Source organism: Oenanthe melanoleuca, chromosome 7 (assembly GCF_029582105.1).
Source record: "Oenanthe melanoleuca isolate GR-GAL-2019-014 chromosome 7, OMel1.0, whole genome shotgun sequence".
Classification (NCBI taxonomy): domain Eukaryota; kingdom Metazoa; phylum Chordata; class Aves; order Passeriformes; family Muscicapidae; genus Oenanthe; species Oenanthe melanoleuca.
Window position 1 is genome coordinate 12432764 of NC_079341.1, and position 21329 is coordinate 12454092.

At 47.6% G+C, this 21329-nt stretch overlaps 1 protein-coding gene across 6 annotated transcripts in view; it reads right to left on the reverse strand.

Annotated features, from left to right (window-relative positions):
* NRP2 (neuropilin 2) overlaps positions 1-21329 on the reverse strand; it is an 88955-nt gene that overhangs the window by 29983 nt on the left and 37643 nt on the right. For all 6 annotated transcript variants that reach the window (XM_056496365.1, XM_056496363.1, XM_056496366.1 and 3 more), the window contains exons 8-12: positions 13371-13515; positions 12730-13079; positions 11467-11611; positions 7662-7778; positions 4948-5100 (exon numbers count right to left, since the gene is read on the reverse strand). In XM_056496365.1, the coding sequence (XP_056352340.1) occupies positions 4948-5100; positions 7662-7778; positions 11467-11611; positions 12730-13079; positions 13371-13515 (910 nt within the window). The remainder of the gene's footprint in view (positions 1-4947; positions 5101-7661; positions 7779-11466; positions 11612-12729; positions 13080-13370; positions 13516-21329) is intronic.

Here is a 21329-nt window from a genome sequence, read left to right on the forward strand (position 1 = left end):
CCAATTAGAGCCCGACATTTATGCTAAGTGAGCTGCCAGCCACCAAAACTTGTGCCTTGGCAGCGTGGCAGGCACCCTGCGTGCCCCTGCATGGAAGGTGTGCACAGCCCAGCAGCCCAGGGTCGGTGCCTGCACAGCTGAGCAGTGAGCAGCTGGTGCTGCACTGCACTGCACTGCACTGCACAGGCTGCCACTTGCTGCTGCACGCACTCCTTTCCCCAGCCCTGCTCTGTGACTCCCTGCTGTGGGGTGGTACACATGCTAAGGTTTGAGAGATGGTGTCTTGCTTTGCAGAGAGTATTCCAGCCTGCTTTTTAAAGTGGGAATGTCATTGGTGTTTGGGTCCAAAAAGTGACTGAGGCAAGCAGTAAGCCCCAGAGAAATGGTTTCTTCTCCTCTGCCTCCAGCCCAGCCCAAGCAAGCAGGAGCTTTGCTGGAACAGACCATGGCTGTACCTCCTTCTCTCATGAAAGACAGTATGGGCACATGGACAGCCAGAGCCTGGCCCTAGCCTGCAGCCTGGGAACTCACACAGACCAGCTGACACTCAGCAAACCTCTTGTGATCGGGCTGCTGGGGTGTCCCAGCTCTGCCACGCTGTGGGCAGCCAGGGCACGAAGGACTTTTTAGCATTTGCTGTCCTCGCTGTGCAAATGAGAGTCAGGAGAGACACGTACAGCTTTGCTGAGAGGCAATCTGCACCACACATGAGGGGAGCGAAGAGAGACAGAGATGGATATGTGGTCTCCTTCCCACAGCGTGCAGCTGCTCACTCATTGCACTGAAATGCTTGACTTTCATACCACCCCACATGTAAAACTCCTTCCTACTTCAAAGGACACAGGATTGACCCTTGAGGTCAAAATGTGTCCCCAAGGCACAAGCCCTGAGACTCTCATGAGAGTAAGTGCAGACCCACTTCTGTTCAGCCCTGCCCTGTTAACACCATTAAAACCTTTCTGCTAGTTTGGACACAGTAGAATCAAGGCCTTCAGGCAGCAGTTCTCATGGATTGCAGGAAAAATATGAAACTTTCCCTTTTAAAGATCCCATGGGAAAAACACAGGAATGGTAAGGGGTCAGCATCAGCTTAAAAACAGCTTAACATTTGTTTCTCTTAAAAAATAAGCTCTTACGAAACTTCAGAGCACTATAAACACTCCTCTGCTGAAAACACTTTGAAATAAATAAACCTTTCCCTGCAGTGCCCGCAACCCAAATGAGCAGCATTCCTGACCCTCAAAGCCAGCAAGGCCATGGCCCACAAGAGAAGCTCTCAGTGGGTTTTTGCAGCCCAGCCCAAAAGCTGTGTGGTCAGGAGAGCTGCAAGGTTAAAAGAGCTTCCTTTTCTGTGTGCATGTACAGCTGCCAACATCCGAACAGCACAGGGTTCACGATGCTGCCAGGGCTCTGACCCTCATGCTGTGTGCACCCAAAGGAGAAGCAGCACATGGTAAAGCTGCAGATCCCACAGTGCTCTTCTAGAACCACAGGACATTTATTTAAGCACTGCAAGACAAGGGAAGGGGAAAAAATGAGCAAAACATGGAGATTCCAGCTCTTTAGTACTGGCTTATTACTGTAGCATCACTGAGAGCAATACAATCACATTGACCCGCTAAGGATACAACCCAGGGTCTTTAGACCCGAGTGAAATTCAAAGACGGTGAAAAGTTGAGGTGCCAAGTTATCAACCCAGATTTATTTTCAGGTCTTAAGACCTTTTCTTGACACCAATGGCATGCTGCCATTGCGTGCAGCAGGAGGGGGGATGAAATCTCATTGAAACCTGAACTTGTTGCTCCTTGAAGCTTGCTAGGTGCAGCTAAGGGGAATCTTTCTACAGATGGGAAGCATCTGAAAGTCCATAGAGGGAAAAATCCTGACAATCTCTTATGGGGGCATGGAAAAGGGAGCCAATGGTATTTTCTAGGCTTGCAAAGGGCAGGTAGCAGTTGGAACCATGCTGGGCTTCTGCTGAGCTGGGCACTTTGGGTCCACTTTCACCAATGAGGTCCCCAGACGTGTAATGGGAGCCTGCAGGAGAGGACGTGGAGTTAATCCATGGTGTGAAGAGCCCAAGGAACACAGGGCTAAAAAAAGAAATGCAGAGCTGCCTGAAAGAGTATCTTGGAAATAAAAATAGTGGAATGAGAGCAGTGGGTGTCTTGTCAGTCTTGAGAAGTTCTCCGTGCCAAAGACAAGGAGGAATTGCATGCAGCGCATAAAATGAAATTGGGAGATATCTGAGGAATTCAGGCCTGTCTCTCAGCAGACTTTTCTAATCAAGTGCCTCACAGAGGATATTTCACCATGGTCATTTCCTTCCCCCTCTCTCTTATGCAGACTGAGCCAGGGCTCCTCCTTTCATTATTATTTTTCCCTTTTTAATTTTAATTTTTGTTTTGCCATTTTCAAAAGAAGTAGAAACACATTCCACATAGCTCTTAAAGGCACAGCACACTTTCTTGCTACTGTGGAGCAGCCATGTCCTCTAGCTTGGGCCAGCACCTTTAAATCAGAGTAAATTTGGCTCTGGCAGCCTTGAGCTCCCCTTAACTTTTGCCCTGCCTCTAACCAAGCACAGCTGCTCTCCTTCACCCAACTGCTCACCCCAGGGTGGGGAATTCACAAGCAAAGACCACCCTGAACAAGGGCTTTTCATTCCTTGCTCCCTGGAGCCTGAGCGTGAATTTTCTAACTGGAAACAAAGTGCTGGAGGGAGCACGAGGGAAGGGCAGGGGAAGAATGGGGGAGTGTGAACCAAACAATGCTTTGATTCTGTCACCACCATGAAGCTGGCATTGCCTCTTTTTCATGTTTCTCCAGTTGCCTTTAAAAGCTCTTCAGGGAGGAAAAAAGCAAATAGTTGCTGTTTTTGTGTCATGTCTTCTTAATTTCTAAGAGCAGGACCAAAGGGAGGCACAGCAGTGATGCCTTTGTATTCCAACTCCTCTGCAGCCCTGTGCTGTGGGGGCAAGGCAGTGGATGCCCACAGATGCCAGGATGGCACACCCTTGCCTGAGCCAGCCAGGAGGCAGATCCATGGCAGTGCCAATGCTGATCCCTCAGCTGTGCTGATGTTTGCTGCAGGCTTCCCCCACTGCTGTGGGTAAGTCACTGCAGCCCTCTGGAGCCACCACCTCCTCCTCCTCCCCTGCCCACGCATCCCATGACTTGCAGGGCAGTGCTGGAATTTCTGCCTGCAGCCCCTCAGTGCTTCAGTGCCTGACTCTGCACAGCACCCTAAGGGAGAGCTCTCCACACTGGCACAAAAACAAACCACTGAACTCAGTAGGACGACATTCCCCAGCCCCAGCAGTGAAACTGCTCAATTCATAACTGAGAAAAAGGAGAAAGAGCAGAAGAAGGGTAAAAATCAGGACTGCATGTTGCTGTCTGAGGCAGCACCAGCCTCTCCTGGGCTACAACAGGATCTTCTAAGAAACTATGGCCAACTAATTGTAGGGAGACTCAGGGGAGAGGAAATGAAATGAAAAATTGAGTCTGAGTTATAAAAATAAGTAATTTTTATCCTACTTGCAGGAGACTTATATTAATTAAACATTATTACAGTGAATGAGATGGGGAGGGTTATTAAGTCTGGGGCTGGCTGTAAGTGTTCTCTCCTGTTGCCTGAGGCTCCACTGAGCTCCAGATATTAATCTTCTAAAGCACTCAAATGCTGAAGAGATAAACACTTGAAATATGAAAATATTTTTCTTCATAGCAGACATTGTGTCCCTATGTCACGCCAAAGAATTTTTCAGATGTCCATATGGGCTGCACTTACAGCATTACCATGTCTCTCAGAAGAAAGCTAAGCACCTCAGGAGCTGAAGAGAGAAATGATGTGTGCATTTGTGTGGGGGTGATTTGTGTGTGGAGATGTAGCAGATTCTCCTCTTCCCATATGTTTCTGGAATACATATTTTCCTCTTTAGCACTGCCTACCAGGTGTTGGCTGCACGGCTTTCCAACTGGCTGGCAGCACTGCCAATCTGGCCAGCGACTCTGCCAGGTGGCTAACAGGTTCTCCTGAATGTTTGCATTCCGAGACCCCCGAGGAGGGGCCCACGTGCTGCACAGCTCCCTGGGACACACAGACACTGGAATCAGGGCAGAGCCCAGCACAGGTCAGATAGCCAGCTCGCCGTGCCTTTCACAAGCAGTGACTGAGAGTGAAGTGGTGCTACTGTGACACAGCCTACTGTCGTGAGGAAATTGGCAAACGTTCTTCGTGCCAACCGTGCCACAAAGTCAATGAGGGATAAGGAAAGCACACTAGTCCTGGCGTGAGTTCCAGGATGTGAAGCTGAAGAACTTGATCTATCAACCACATTGCCAGGGGCAGGCTCCCTTGCAACCCATGCCAGCACATCTCTGTGAGGGCCTCCATAAATTAGGCTCTGTCACAGCCATGTGAATCTTCTGCTTCCAAAGCACGAAGAGAAAAAGGCAAAAGTCAAACAGCAAGAAGCTGGCATTTCCAGCATTCTTGGGGCTTAGCTCATCCTTCACTTGGAGGAGACTGAAATCCAGCCTCTGCAAGCTCAGAGTGCAGAGTAGCTGAAGACTATAGGCAATCTGAGTAACATATGGGAGAGGAAGAAATGCATTCTGGGGAAAAAACACTGGATCCCACAGAGGACATTTGGATCAGGATGTGGAACAAAACCTGGGCTAGCCTTCACAGTCCCACTGGATTCAAAGTGTCTGATTCAAGGCTATCTCAAGAGGACAGTTAGTATAATTCAGTGCCAGCGGTCACAGTCCTATAAATAAGTCATGAACCACACAGTAAAGCATCTAAAAGTTTCCATGAAAGAAGTTCAGCTCTGCACAGCCCTCACAACTCATGATAGCTGTGCAATAATCATTCATACTGTTCACATGGAGAAAGCCCCACCAGCTCTCTCTTCCCTGCTTTGGTATTAATCATCTTACCAGGTACAGCATCAGGGCTTGCTTCAGAGCTGCCAGTCCAGGTGCCTGAAGGCTGGAAAGACCATGTGTAACCGGTTGCCAAGTCGTGTGACCAACCACAGAGGTCTTCAGGAAGATCAAAGTTGCAGTTGAAGTTCGCAGGGAGTTGGAAATCTTATAAAAGGAAATAGAAGCAAAATAAAGTCGGATTAAAAAATGACCTACCCATGAAGAGTTGCTATTAAAAAACAACCCAAAACTAAAATAGCTGGCAAGCCATCAAAACTGAAGAAAGCATGAAATCTCACTCACACAGATGCTTTTAACCTATCTCACATTTCCTCAGCTCCAAGGATCAGCCTTAAATTCTGCATCATCAAAATGTTCACACCACGTCCTGTGGCTAATCCACCAAACTAAGCAAATATAAAAGCAAGAACCAAATGCTTCCAGACTCTAATCAGCACCTTCTCTTCCTCCCCTAGAGTGGTGAATATTAAATGCCTTTTTAAATGTCAGGGAAGAGTCCTTCCTGAGTGCCCAATGCTCAGCAGTTCCTGCCTGGCTCCAAAAGGAGAGTCTCAAGTGCTCCAGAAACCAGCTCCTGAGTGACAGACCTAGCCACTTGCACCAGACGGGAGCTGTCTGTCATCCTGGAGAGCTGTCACTCACTGCTTCCTACCTTCTCATGGAAATGTTACCAGGGAAAATGTGGGGCCACCATGAGCTCAAGCTTTTGGATTCTGAGTGAAAGAAGCCAGCCTCTATTTCTAGCTCTGCTATGGACTCACCACATGGTCGTTGGGCAAGTCCTTTAACTTTCCATATTGAAACAGGAGCAGAGTTAATTCCCCTGTGACAACAGCTTTGAAAGCTCTGGAGAGCTTTCCTGCAGAGACAGGGCTGTGGGCAGGGGGCACATGCCAGGGTCTGCATGTGGCAGTGAGGCAGCTGCTGGCTCCTTCAGTCGAGGCAATCAGTCATGTGGCATGGAGGCTGCAGAAAGAGGCTGAATCCATACCAAGCACTCAGAGGACATGCATGTCTGAGCCTAATTATAGGCCAGGATTTTCCTGAGCAAGGAGGAAGTTTTAAATCACAGTGCCCACAAAGTGGGCGATAGCCAGAAGGAGGTGAGTGACTCAAGTGATAGGCATCAGGAGAACTTCACTGCAAGGCGCAGAGGGCTTTTTTTACATGCTCCCACTCCAAAATAAAACAATGCAGATCATGGATTCTTTTATTCCAATCTAATCTCGTACCCTGGAGAGCAGCATTGTTTCTGTTTGGCTGTCATAAATCTGATTGTCCAGAGAAACACACTCATTGTTTTATGGAGTATGAGAATGAAAATTGTTGCTAAATCTGAGGGAAGCTGACAAGCAGGCTGGTTCCACGCTCCACAGCATACTCTGCTTGCTCTCTTGCCCTGGATTGCACCCAGGAATCGTGTTCTAGCAGAGACTGTTACTGGCCTAAATTTCCTTTCAGCACTTTCCCAAGTGCCTCAATGGTAGCAGGGTTGTACAGCATTATCCCTTAGGCAAAGCAATGAGAATCAGGCCCTTTGAGCTGCTTCTGCAACTTACATTTCTAGAACTAAAGTACAGCAGAATCCCCACGGGAGGTGTGAAAAAGCCAATTAATGTTCTTTTATAAATTTATTTATTTTAAAACCCATTAATTTTTTTATCTGGGACTGAAAGCTGAAGTGACAGAAGTCCTAGGAGCTATCTCAGAGGATAGTTTTTCCTTGTGAGATTCTTATTGAAGTTCTTGTGTAAATTCTCCAGTGCTGAGGCCCAGGCTCTGCTGTTGCACCCAGGGGAATGCATTTCCTGAACACTGCACTGTACAAGGAACCTTACACAGCTCTGTCAAGCCCTCTCCTCTTTATCTGGACCTTTCACAACCTTTAGACACTCACATCCCCCTTGCAAGAAGCAGAAGAATATGATGCCTGCTTTTACAGATAGGGATTTGAGGCAGAGAAGATAATCCCTCACCCAGCACTGACTCTTAACAAGTACAGCATGGAGTCTAAACTAACATTCAGCTTTCTCTATCATTGGAAGAAGTAGTCGAGTGCTACAGATACCAAACCATTTCCTGGACATCTGACAGCCATCTATAAGACTGGGTAGATGAAATCCTATGTGGAGTTAGTGTTCCCTTCTCTCTACTGCCCACACAAGGAACCCAGACTGTCCTCCTAAATTTTAAGCTGCTGAATTAGGGAAGATGATCCTTAAGCTGGTAAGTGTTCGGGACATCAATCTTCAATACGTGTTGTGATTTACTTCCACAGTTGTGACTTCTGCAAAAGGAGCCCTACATACCAGGCAGTCTGAATCACCTTCTGAGTTTATGACATCCAGCCAAAAGGTGATCTGGAATGGAGATGGTTCTAAACAGGGCACTAAATGAGTTTCTCCAGGTCATGTAAGGAAACTGGGAGACCAGCTCTTCATGTCTTGTACCCTAGGGACTGAATTAGTTGCTATCTCTTGCTCTTCCATCCTTCCTTGATAGAACTTATCAGATTTTGGCAGATTTGTTTATGGGTTGGTCTTTATTGTTTTTTTTTTTTTAAATCCTGGCCTATCACTAATAATATTACTCAAAGCTTTCCAGGAATCAGCCCCATGTATTGGCACTAATGGGAAGATAAGAGTATTTTCCTTGCTCTTAACTCATCAGTTATTGAGATAAAGATGTGCTGCTCTGATACATACCTTCCTCTTCTCCACAGCTCTCACCACAGTCAGTTGCTTCTGCATCTGTTGGGTAGGGAGTGGTGGTCTCTTCACTCTTCAAAGTGGGCACCAGTGTCTCTGCAGTGGGCCTGACATCTGAAAAAAGTGGAGTAGAGAAGCTGTTTGCAACAGACAGTACAAGAAGCCCAGGTAGTAGAAACAAGGCAAAAAATCTTTTTCTCATGTTCTTATAATGGCAGGAAGAGATAGAACAAGTATGCCATGACATTTCCATGTGCTACAAATGTCAGCATGGTTTGAACTTCAAGTGAACTGTCTTTCCATATGGGAGTTCTATGGATTTGGTGTTCCCACTGAACGAGACTCTTCTCTAGACATACACACTACTTTTCCTCTTAATTTTTCAATCTACAATCTACACGGGTGCTGGCAATCCACTTAACTGTCATTACTGGATAAGTGAAATCACAGGCAGAACATCTTTTTCTTTCACAAAGGCATATGACATGTTGAAAAAACACACACAACATTCCCACCAATTGTGCCAATTTATAAAACAAGTCACTCAAACCCACAAATGATGTAACCGCAAGCGGACCCAGAGGATCCCCTGGTGAGCTCTGGCTCACTGCAGAAAGCATCTGGTTTCACACTCCCGGCTCCTGACTATGCTTTCAAAGGGTCTCTGTCCAATTTCCCTTTCTCTAACGTGGCCCATGTGTAACAGCCTCCAAGCAGGTGTCAGGGGAAATTTAAGCAAGAAAGGGAAGGATATTAAGATCAACAGTAAATGACATTAGGTTCCAGCAAACTCTCCTTTTATGGGTGCATTAAATGGAGTACAGCAGACTTGATTCTTTCCACTTTTAGAAAAAGGCAGCTTAGCTCAGTTATGTGTGATTGTGTTTCTTTGTCGGCACCCTTCAGGATATCATTTAATAAAGCCAGAAGCAGGAGGAAATGGCTAAATACATTGAATATTTTCCATAGGCTCCTTTATGCCCTTTTATTTTCCTGTTATTAAACATGTTGTACGTAAACTCTCTGGGTTTTTTTACTTTTTTCCCCCCAGTGGCTGTCTTTTGTTCAGGATAAAATACCAAATAACCTCAAAGTCTTTTAATTTGTAAGTTCAAATTTGTTACAACCCCATAAAACTCCAAATGCAACCTAGAAACAAATTGCAAGCAGCTAGGCACAGAAAAATGTCATAAAAAAAGAAAGGAAAAAAAAAAAAAAGCAGCAGGTGAAAGCAACATATCAAAAGCTGGAACTTATTTAGAGCTGGTACATTTTTTTAGGTTGTTGTTCCTGTATATTGAGATTTATAGCTGAAATGTGACAATGTGGAAGGACCTTGAAAGCCAAGTCCCATATGGGACACAGATGCTGAGCGGATGTAAATCAACAGAGTTGCATTGCCCTGGACAAGCCGCAGAAATATATCTTGAAAAATCAGTTACCATGGCAGAGCCGCAACACGATGGTTACAAGAGATAATGAAAATAACAGGCAGGACAGCGTCATGTGTGAAATGGAAAGTGAAAAAGAGAGGTCTTGCTTGCTTGCTTTCTCACTCCTCCCCAGCCCTGCAAGTGTCTGTTCGACTGGCGGTAACTGCTAATCAAAATGCAAAGTCACTGAGCAATTGAAACCAGATGTTTGGAACTTCAAAGGAGAGAAACCCAGCTGCAAGTGAACATTCATCATTCTCCACTCTTCAGAGGAAAAATTTTGGCAGGTCTTTGAAAGAAGCCAATCGCTGACTGCCTGCTTCCCAATTTTTGAGTTAGTAGCCAGCTAGTTTGTGAGCCCAGTTGCAGCTGTTACCTGTTTAGCTCAGTAATTAAGATGCTTGCTGCTGATAAGAAATGGAAACACCTGGGCAGGGTGCACATGGGCTTAGACCCTCACTTGGAAATATTTTTAATTATCTTGTTTAAATCCATATCTTAATCTTGTTCCCAAGCAAGTGCAATTGCCTGGGTTTTTGCAGCCATTTCTGTAACACGCCTGGGTCCTCCCAGCAAAGGAGGGTCCTGTCTTGGCATTGTCAAGGCCTGCTGCATGTAGCCAGCCTGGATTACACATGCAGATAATGCCATGGGCTATCTCTGCTCCCCAGGCTGCATCAGGGATAGAAATGCTTTCTATAACACGGTGAATCCATAAGATTACAAGCCCTGCTCTGATTACAAAGCTGAATGCCTGTAGGTTAATAAAGCTGCGGATATTTATGACCTGGCAGTTGAGTTTTAAACATTACAATGTGCAAATTATTACCCAGACTGGGAAATGGCCATAAAGCACCTTGCCTGGAAAAAACATGTGCTGTTGCTACTGATATTGAAAATGAGCATGGACACACATGTAAGAGAAAATTTGGGCCAAAAATAGCACAAGAAGTTAGAGATGACAAACCCCTCTTATTCCCTAAGCTGGAGGAGCGCAGTGGAAGGGCTGGCATGCACGTGGCTGGAGGTCCTGTGTGACTGCCTCCCTTTATGGCAGTGATGCAGTGCTGTGATGCACCATCCAGCAGCAGTCTGCAGAGATCTGCCAGCTGGAGACTCCTGGGGGCTGCAGGAAGCAGCAATGTGGGAGCTGCCTGACTTCTGCACAAAGCCTTCAGCTCCTGCTTCTTGCACCTGCTTCTCCCAAAACATCCTAAGATGTCGTAAGATTTAAATTAAGATCTAATCTGATTTAAAGTTTAGATAATTTACAATGGATTGCCAGTCCAGGGGGATATTTACCACTGACTTCAAAAGTGAAAAATTCTCATTATTAATAGTGTGTACGTGTGTTGTGTGATTTGCTGTTAAGTGTTTGCAATGAATCTTGCAGCACATTACAGGAGGAAATGCTAGTAAAGTCTGCACAAGAGGGTAAAAAAAAGCTCTGTGTCTTTCAAAGTTCCTAGAATGGGAATTCTTACAAGAAAATGCTTTATACAGATGTGTTTATAAAATGGAAATCATACCTCTTTATCACTGACATCTGGACTCCAGATTCATATGTAAGCAGATTATTAAAAAATAAAAGATTAAAAAAGAGGACAACTAGCCGCTGGCACTGCAAAGTTAGCATCAGACCCAATGACCCTTTGGGTGCATTTTTTGCTTTTGGGGATGAAACTGTGGAGAAATCAATCACCAGTGAACCTCAGAGGGTCAGAAGCACAACCTCTACTGATCCCAAGTGAGTGTGTGAAGTCAGTTTTCATCTCTATATTAAAGCAAATGGTGGCTGAAAGGCATACCACGTGTGAAAAACAGGTGGGCAAAAGTGAACAAATTTCCTGGGTCTTAGGGATGTTTGTAGAGATATCACAGAGTTAACTCCCTAACCTTGTGTGCAAAAAGGTTTCCACATTGGGTTCAGCGAGAGAGGGACTGTTGTTTTTACAGCAAAGCCTTGCTGTGGCAGTTCAGGATATGAAGTATTGGTCACTGCACCTCTGCTTCTCCTCCTACTTTTTGTTTTATTATTTGGACTAAGAAGCCCAAATATCCTCTAACATAATAGACTGAAAAACTGCACAATCTCCAGGTGAAAATCGGAAAGGAGGGTGAAGGGAGTTGAGGACAAATTCTGCACGGAGCTCTGTGTGAAAGCTTGGAGTCCAAACATTGCTGCTACATCCTGCATCAAGGCCATTCTTTTCAAGGTGGAAATAAAAAGGTGGGGGCAGGCCACCCTACAGGTGCTGCCTTCATGGCTGCAGTCTCCCTGCTGCAGCATGGCCATCTGAAGTTTGCACCTTGCTGGTTTAGTGCCTGGCCCCAGAGCAGCCAGTGGGCAGAGGTGTAGGGGTTCCTACCTGTCCAGTCACAGCCCAGCACCTCCAGGCGCATTCCTATCCCTGCTGGGGACCACCTCTCCGGGTGCACTCGGATGTACTGGGCAGGAACAGGGTCGAACCTCCGCACCTCAGGGATGTCGTAGTGGATGTTGCCTTCAAAAAGCTACAGAGAGAAGGAGAGACAGAGAAAAGGCAAGAGATGTGGGCGTTCCATGCGCTCTCAACCAGACTTGATATTTTGGGTCTGGCAGAATGTAGCCACCGTTTGAAGAAGTTTAGCTGCCCGACTCCAGGCCATTGAGCCCAGCTGAGCAGAAATTGGGCTGCTCCTCAATTTCAAGAGAACCAGCCAGACTATTTCTAAGAAACTTGCACAATCTCTCCCAGCCTCTGCTCAGAATCCAGGGGTTAGATTCCGATCCAAGCCATGCAGGGGAAGCCTGGAGAATAGCCACTGACTTCACATACAAATGAGATCAGATTTGTCCTTTGGTAAATAAAGAAGCTACTGCATGTTCTGGGATGGTGTAAATGCTCGGTTTTCCTCACAGTCCAAGTACTGCTGTTTTTCAGCTTACATGCACGAACTAAAGTCTGTGGGGAATAAACAGAGGGCTATATATAGCAGCAGCCCTCTTTCGAAAGATCAGGAAAAACTAAAACATAACCAAATTTTAGGCAGAGGAGTATGCATAAAAACAGAACAGGCAGTAGCAGAGAATTTATTTATTCCTCAAGCCCCTGCCCCTCCCATAACAGTAAGCAGAAAGATTATGGGGAACTCCAGTCATAAGGAAAAAAATATGGGGAATTTCAGGGTCACACCAGTGTGGTAAAGGGACTTCAGATCTAGAAAATTTTGTGAAGAGAAGTTGTGATTCATCTTCCTCTTTCAGAGGTACACACCACAACAGCCAGACCTTTCCCCTTAAAATATGCAATTAGTTTGTGTAAAACATAAGTATTTTACACAAAACATAACAAAACATAACAAAACACACCATCTTTTGGACTCTGACCTGCAGGAGCTGGGAGAAGCAGCAGGTGATGTCCATATCCCCATGCCTGATCCACAATAGGAAATGAAAAGAAATTGCCATGCCTGGGGAAAGGCAGATCTTGTGGCCACTAGTACAGATTTGGAGCAACCTGGGATTTCATGGTGACAATCCCAAGCTCCCAAGGTCTCTTGGGAGTGGACAACCTATTTCCCAAGATTCCCATTAGGCAGACTGAAGCTAATCAGAAACATATCCATATTTAGCTCCAGGCAGCACTTACCTTGGCTTGCATTGTTTTGGGGTCCTGGATGAAGTCCCAGTCCTTTCCATTCATGCTGTAGGCCACCTTAAACTTCTTCACAAAGGAACGGGACTCGGTGGTGCTCACACTGTCCCCTCCCCGGGCCCCCTGAATGATGACGCCTTTGATGTTCTTGGGGACGCCAAGGTCCACCTGCAGCCACTCCTCCCCGGGCTGGGCCTGGGGCACACGGGGAAACCAGCCCGAGCGGCTGCTCACCAGGCGGGCCATGCTGGGAGACCAGTCATAGCCTCTGATGGAAGAGGCTGAGATCTGGGAGTCAGGAATGAGGCCAGAAAGCATTCCCAGCAAGTTGGAGCAGGGTGAATCTGCAGGGAAGGAAAGGCCATGAACAGTCAGGGTAAGTGAAGTGCTCGTGGTTCTCCTCACAGCATTCAGCTCTGGACACCAAGCCAACACCAGCACTGGGCATTTCCCCCTCCCTCCAAAACCTGGAGCCCTATCTCTCCAAGCACATCCCTTGTGATGGATGTCTCCATGCTAGTCACAGTGTCACCATTCCCACACAAGCAGCCATGACAGTGGCAAGGGACAGTGCCCCAGGACTGTAGGAGTGACAGAGAGGAGCACTGAAGCCAGGGAGAGGAGGGGACCCTCACCAGTGATGCGGCAGCCATACAGCTCCAGCCTCAGGGCGATGCCGTTGTGCCACGTCTGGGGACGGATGCGCACGAAGCGTGTGAGCACTGGGCTGTGGATCTTGTTGAGAACCACCTCTGTGGCATCCTCATTGGCCTGAAATGTCTGCAAGGGAAGGGAGGCACAAATGTACATTTGCACACACTGTTACATCCTCACCAGATAAGCAGGGAAAACCAAGGAAAGGCTTTCTGGTCAGGGCCAGCCTCCAATCAGGGCAAGCACCAGGGGCCAACAGTGAGATCAATGTGAGCCACTGTCAGGACAGCATGGGGGATGGAGGACTCACCTACCAGCAGGAGGACCAGGAGCTTTCTGCTGGACTTACAGCACTTCAAAGCACCTCAGACTAAGGCCTCAGCTGCTTCGAGCTTGCCCCCAGCCTAGATCTGCTCCCGCACAAATGACCAGATGCCCCCGAAGAGGCTGACAACATCCTGATACACCCTTACACCGAGCTCCACCAGGAAACATCACCTGCAAGCAGTGCTGTGAGCAGGAAGGATACCTCAGCCAGCCCCTTGCCTTTGCCTCTCCATGCTACATGGAGACAGCTTCTCGGGAGTTTATGATCCCACACGGTATTAAAAGGCTGCTGCCTTACCAGATGGCCATAATCAATAACTACCAGATGGATGTTAGATCCACCTCTTCTGCCCGATTTTTTTTAATAGGCAGGACAAGGACTGGATATATGTGTTTCTATTTTAGGCTGCAAGGCCATAGTGGGAAAGACAAGGGAGGGAAAGAAGAAATAGCCAAGGTGAGGGTATTTTTCAACCCTTTCTCTGCCCCAGCATAAAGAACTAGAGCTCACTGACCAAGGCTGCAGGCACTGCCTGCTTTCACTCCAAGCACTTCAGGACAGGGCTAGACTATCCTCCCATCTCATCCAGGAACCACATCCACACTGGGATGCTGGCTGGGTTCTTGTGCAAGGTCCCACCATGTGTGTGTATACTAAGCACAGGAGTTCCCAGTAAGTTTATCTCAGGAAAGCAGGAAAGTGTAATCTCTGGCACCAATCTCCTGTGGGAAGCAAGAGTCAAACAACTGAGGGCAGAAAAAGGGGTGAGGCCGTATCCTGACTCCTTGCCTTGAAGAGCAGCTAGGAAGCATTTTGTAAGCCTCCTGTGTCTCTAGGCTTGCAGATGGCACATGTTGCTTCTTTCTCCCAAGATCCAGCATAGCAGGGCATGCAGAGGGTGTTTACAGGGCTGTTCACAGAACCCCAGCTAGCTCAGGGCTGTCCCTGCACATCACCATCCACTCCTTCAGGGCAGGCAGCAGCCACCCCACAGAGGGAATCAGTTGCAAATCTGGCTGGTAATTGGGCTGAGGAGTTGATGTGAACTTGAGCAGAAATGCTAATCTAGAGAATATATATCATGCTGCTACCGTTTAGCAACACAGCATGGTTTATGTGTTTTTAATATCCTATTTTATCCTGTCTGACCTCACTTCCCATCCTTTTCCTTGCTCAGCAGACACCAAATACCCTTTTTTTCCAGCAGGAGGGCTATAAGAAGAGTGGTTACTGTGAAACACTCTCCAGGCATGTGTGTGTGTGCACGTGTCTGTGTGTCTTGTGAATCCATGGGCACGGACACACAGACACATACTCACAAACAATTTAAAAGGATGTATTTCCACACCACAGCAAGCCTTCAGCTTTATGCCAACACAGAAGCTGACACACAACACCTTACCTCTGAACCTAACACCGGAGGACAGGAAATGTTTATCTGAGCCAGTGTAACTATTTTTGCACAAGGAGGAACAGGTCAGGTCAGACCAAAGGTCTCTCTGTCCCAGAGGATGGCGCCTAATGGTGGCCCTAGCAGATGTCCAAGGGCAGCAAGTCCAGTGGAGTCTTTTCCCAGCAGCCTCTATTTGCTTCCCACTATCAGCAGTGTGAAGACTCCATGAGCCAAAGGTTGCATATGGACCAGCATGTTTAACAGTCACTGATGAGGTTTGATGCTCTTTTTGATTTAACATATTTCAAGTTTTGTTCTTTTTTAGCCCACTTCGCACATACGAGCATCAGGGGCCAGAATCCAAATTTACACCAGCATAATTTGTTGATGACTTCTGCACAGTTAAGCTTGACAAAAAGCAGAAGCAGGACTGAGCCCAGAAAATTTATCACTACTATAGGCATTGCGGAAAACATCTCTTAGACAACCTTGGTCCCAGCTACCTGTTTCCAAGAAGAGCAATTTCAATTCTGCTTCAGATGAAGAAACCAGCAACTTACTCAGGCTAGATCACATTCAACAAGCTATGAACTCTGAATCTGGACAGCCAGCATGTGAGGGCAGAATTGGCACCTGACTTCCAGCTCTGCTACCAGCTGCACTGGTAGGATCTGTTCCCTTGAACCTCGCTCCTGAACAGCCCCAACTGGTCACGGGAAGTCCTCGCTTCACACCCCAGAAAGGGGCCACTTCAGAGGCCATGTGCTTGGTGCTGTAGAGACCTGAGTTATTCCCACATGGCTGCTCTTTCAGCCTCCTTCCCAAGTGGAAATGCATTGTGACCCTGCAGGTCCTGATGCTGCTGACCAGGGTCTGACCCTGACCGTCTGGTTTCCCTGTACTGACAATGCTGACCCCAGAGCCCCAGCACACTGTGGAGGGGCCCATTGACTTCAACAGGCTCTACATCCTGCCTCAAATTAGCACTCACAGCATAGGAAGAGCACTAGCAAGAAAATGTGTGAATTTGGGAGTGCCAAGAAAGCAAAGATTTCTTCCCTCTCTACCAAAATAGAACATTGCTATTCCTCCCGTCCTCTCTGCTTCCCATCCCACTCAGCACATATTTTGAGCCAAGTCTTCGAATGGTGTAAATCAACATATCACCATCGAAGTATAAGAAGTCACAGTAATTTACACCAGCAGAAAAAAAATACCTGGCTGTGATCTAGGGAGATAGATAGATAAATAGATGGAGAGCACACATGCGTATGCACATGAACACACACTGAGGGGTGATGTAGCCAGAAGACAAATGGGAAAACCATTAACAAATTAAAAGCACCTTCCAAGAAACAGCCAAGGGAACTCTCTTTCACTGCTGCATCAAAAGGCTGCCCATCTTCTCCCCATACACTGTATGTTTACTTCCGTTTTAGTCCAGACAGCAGGTCTGCATGTGAAATGAAATTGATGATCAATGAGAGCTGACCTGCTTAATTAATTTGCTGCAGTAAGCAAGTGGTAAGGGAGAGGCATGGGGCATGATATCTAGGCTAGAGGAGGACTGCGAAAGTTTTCCATGTGCATACATGTGCAAGCCCCACACCAGCATTCACAGATTGCATTTTTGACATGTTGGAGCCATCATAGCATGGGGCTGAAGCTACATTAGTGGATATGGGAATTGTGCCATTGGCAGTTTGGAGTCAAGGAGATAAAGGACAGAGAGACAAAAAATGCCATGAAGTTGAAGAGGCAGTGAGTCAGGGAGGGGGTAGGAGGTAACTTCTCTCCTGCTCTATTTATTATGCTGCTTGGCCACTATGCAATTTCTTGGGGTGCTGAAGAAAGTGGCTGAGGAAGGAAGAGAAGGCCAAGGATGGCAGCAGGCCTGCCTTCGTCTGTAAGTATGTGTCTCTTTGGACCCACTAGATTTACTGCAGGATTATGTTACTCCTGTGGAGACAGAGCCCTGGAACAGAGCATGCTAACAGGATTAGGGCTTCAGGATTTAGACAGAGAAGCATGAAGGAGAAAAGTAGGGGAGATTATTTTCCTTGTCAGACGGGGAAGGCATAAAACGGGGCATGTTTGATGGCGGGAGGATTCTGGCTCAAGTGTAGGGTGGATAGTTCTGGATTTATTAAATCCAGGAACAAGGAGTTAAAAGAAAAATGATACTTGGCAACACTGAACAAAGCACAGTGTCTGGGCAAGGCACAGTGTGCTGGGCTGGGCTTGCCAGCTCCGTGTCTTTGAGAGGCTCCACTCAGATTTGGGAGTCATCAGGGACGCTATGTTAGCCTGCAAAGGAGATATCAGGCCCAGAAATACAAAGCTGCAGCCTTGCTAGGAAAGCCAGGGCTGTAATTCTCCCCAGGTACTGCACCAAGGGTGAATGTGCAAGGCTGCCTTTGGCAAAGCCTGATGTCTTTGTCCTGCCTGCAAAAGCAGCAGAAGCAGGCTGGGACCTGGATGTTTCTGGGCAAATCCTCTGCACCATGATGTCTCTGCACAGAAACACTTGTGGCCCTCTGGCTCATTGCACCAGTTTTTCCTGATTTTTCCAGATAAAAAAGCCACAGGACTGAAAGCTTTTCTCTCCTTCCTCAGGTGAATAAATACAGGGGACCTGATTAAGGACTGAAAAGACAGAGGAACACTCCTAAGGGCAGGCACAAGGATCTCCAAAGAGTCATCCCATATATTCATTGCCAGCACCAAAAACCTCTGATGTCCCCAGTTCCAACATACAGCTGAGATACTGCTCTTTGCAGCAATTCAATCTTTGTGCAGCTACCGCCTGAAATGCCACCCAGGAAAGTTAACTAATAAGAAGCACAAAACCATCAAAATGAATAAGAAATGAAAAATGCACATCAGCTGGACCTTGCTGCCATTTGTTGTCCATTGACTTCTACAGATTCTGGAAACAAATACACACAGAACAATGGAGGCACTGAGAGCAGCACTCATCATGGTCCCAATCCACTCCAAATCCTGAAATCCATCCCATCCCCAATCCCTTGCCACATCAGATGATTCCTGTGAGTTCATCTCTGCAGTTACTAAGATGGAGCAGCTCAGAGTGCACGGGAGCTGGAACCTGAGATGCTACAAAGAAGGAAGCAGATCAGAATGGATGAGAACTTGGTTTTCTGATAAAATCCTTATAGTTGAGTCTATCCAAACAAAATGGACAAAAATAAAAGGTCAAATCCTGCCAGGTGAAGAAAATGGCCAAAAACAAAAGGTCAAGTCCTGCCAGGTGCTCTTTTCCTTCCTTGGGTTCAAGAAGAGTTGTTGTTTTCTAAAGACATTTACAAACCATTAGATAAGATCTTTTGACGAACACCAGGGCTTTGCCTGAAAGATAACCTCAGAGCCCATTGGCCTGGCCCCAGGTCACAGGGGGACAGGAGGGGGACAACAGGGAGGGCAAGAGCCAGCCCAGCTTTCCTGCAGCAGGCTTGGTTTGGTCCTGTCCCCTGGTGGGGACATGCTGCTGTATAGTAAGGGGCAAGTATGGGATGGCACATGGTGGTGGCCACTCTCCTCTCTGTCTCCCCTCTCAGGGACACACAGGAAGACAACACAGTACCTCTACCCAGGTTGCTGGGTTAGCCTCTCCCCCTGGTCCCATAGCTGAGGGAAAGACAGAGCACCACCCCCTGGACAGGGAATGCCTGGGCCAGGCTTTGTGGGGAGTGGGCTGCCAGGAAGGGGGAAAGCCTGGTAGGGGTGGGGTGGGAAGGGGAGGAAGTGAGTGTGGAGCTCCACTCCTGCCGGCTGCCTTCCCGCTGCCTCCCCATCCCAGAAAAGCAGCAGTGCTCGGCACGGAAACAGCCCAGCCAGCCCTGTCTGCTGTGAGCACATATTAATCACATTTTCCGCTGCTCCATCCTGCCTTTCCCGTTTCCCTTTGCTGCTGAGTGCCAGCGGCTGGGGACTCAAAGGTGAGCCATCACATTTGGCAGGGAAACACCCTGGCCCCACTGTCATCTGAAACACCGGAGGGAGGGGAAGCAGGGAGCAAAAGAGAGGCGGTGAGAGCTTCCCATCCTCTGCAGGGAGCATCCTCTCCCCCCCACCCCTCCTGCACTCGCTGGTTTTCTCTTGCATTAGCTCCCCGATGAAGATGTGAATGTTAGCTGACCCACCTATACGTGGCAGAGCATTGCTTTTGGCCCACAGAGCTGGCAGAAATTCAGAGCAATGTTTGGTACACCCCATACGCCCTTGTGTGCATGTGCATATATATGTGTAAATATATGTATGTGCCTATATATATATATGTATCTATCTGCCTGTATATAGAGAGTGCCTGTCTGTCCACAGCTTCCCCTCCCTCCCTGCTCCTCATGGCACCAAATCAAGCTGCGGCAGACTTGACGAATCTCTTTGGCATGGGTTGCTCCAGCGCTGCAGCCCGGGCTGTGCGGAGCTCCGCGCTGGTGCAGGGAGGATGGTCTGTGCATCTCCAGCACAGACATCTGGGAGCTTGCTTAGCACAGGAACAGAGGGATTAAGGCGGGCACGGAATGTGGGACCAGAGCCCCCAGCACCAAGTCTATGAGCAACTGGCCTTGCCCTGGCCTCACTGTAGCTCAGCAGCTGGCAGCCAGTTGTTTGGCGGGGCAGGAAAGCAGTCACTCAGATGCAAGGGGTAGGCGAGCCACCAAAAAGCAATTACTTATCCTCCAGCCTTGGGAGGTGTCTGCTAAATTAATGCCAGAATGTGGGAACAAATAGAGACTGGAATAGAGGAGTAAAAAAAAGAGGTTTGATTTTTTTCCACTTTATTAATGAAAAGAGAAAACAGAGTAGAAAAAAGCTGACAGAAATCAAGGGCAATTCAGGTGGTTGTAGGATTGTTTTGGATTAACACCAGCCAGGCTTTAGGGTCTTGCTGGAGCTATGTAAATGGGCTTAGCAGCACTGAAACCAGTCATGCTGTCCTGCTCCACCCTGGCTGAGGGTACAGTGTCCAACGCCCAGGACTGCAAAGATGGGATATTTATTCTCCTCTGCAACTAAAATCACCCTCCAGGCCAGATTCCTGCTCCAGTTAAGGCTTGAAAAGGTAAATTTATTGCCAGTGGTTATTTGAAACACTGAGCTATTTATATAGCTCATATCTCTGCCCAGCATGATGAGTATCTCCTGCCTGACTTAGCTTACAGAAAAGGCCCCAATGAGACCCCAAATGCACCTAGGGTGAGGAGAGATGGCCCTGGTTCCCATAAAGATCTGCTGTGACCAGTGGGTTCTGGGAGAGCACAGAGGCTCTACACCACTGCATGGGTACTGTGTTAGAACTATACATGAACTCTGACATGAACTACTGTCCAGGAGCCAGCCCACCCGAGATGTGGGGGAGCCCAGCTAAAGACTCCCCTATGTAGTGCTGGGCTGCCCTGTGCCTATATCTCCCTACTTCTAAAATAGGACTAGCACTCCCTCACTGGCACATGAGGAGCTTAATTACTCCAAATATTGCAGGTATGAGGTAGGTACCTCTGCACAGAGAGGACTCATTCTGGGAAGCAGAGGGAATTTGAACCTAAGACACACTTGTGGGGAAGGGGAAATCACACAGCCCGGAAGGGAAGGAAATGTCTGGATGAATCCTGGACAAGGCAGGCTACTGCATTTCATGCCAGCAGCAACCCTGCCAGCAAAGGGAAGGGACAGCTAATTTGATAGAAGTGCTGAGCAATCGAAAATGACTGGGACGTGTGTGGGACTCCAGCCACAGAGTTCACACAGACACACTATGGCACATCAGCAGGAAGGACTGAATGCAGCAGCAGTGCTCGTGGGTGTCACAGAAGAGCAGGGAAGTGCTTTCTTGAGGCACCTTAACCAGGGAACAGCCCCATGACCAAAGCAATTGACAGAGAAAAACCAGCCTGGCACCATGGCTACCTTAACCCTCCTCCCTATACACCAAACCTCCCATGCAGACCACTCCAAGTTTACCTTTCCTGGCCACACACCAGCACACATATGGTGTGATATAGATGAACACCCATATTTGCCCTCCCTCCTCCTTGCTCCCACCTCTGTGGGTGTCCCAGAAACACAGCAAGAGCATGCACAGCTCCCAGGGATCAATGCACCCTTCCTGACCATGCCTGCTTAGCGCAGATCCCACAGCTCTAGCTGCCTGAATTGTTTCTCATAATTTATTGCTCATTTTGTTCTCTGGGATGG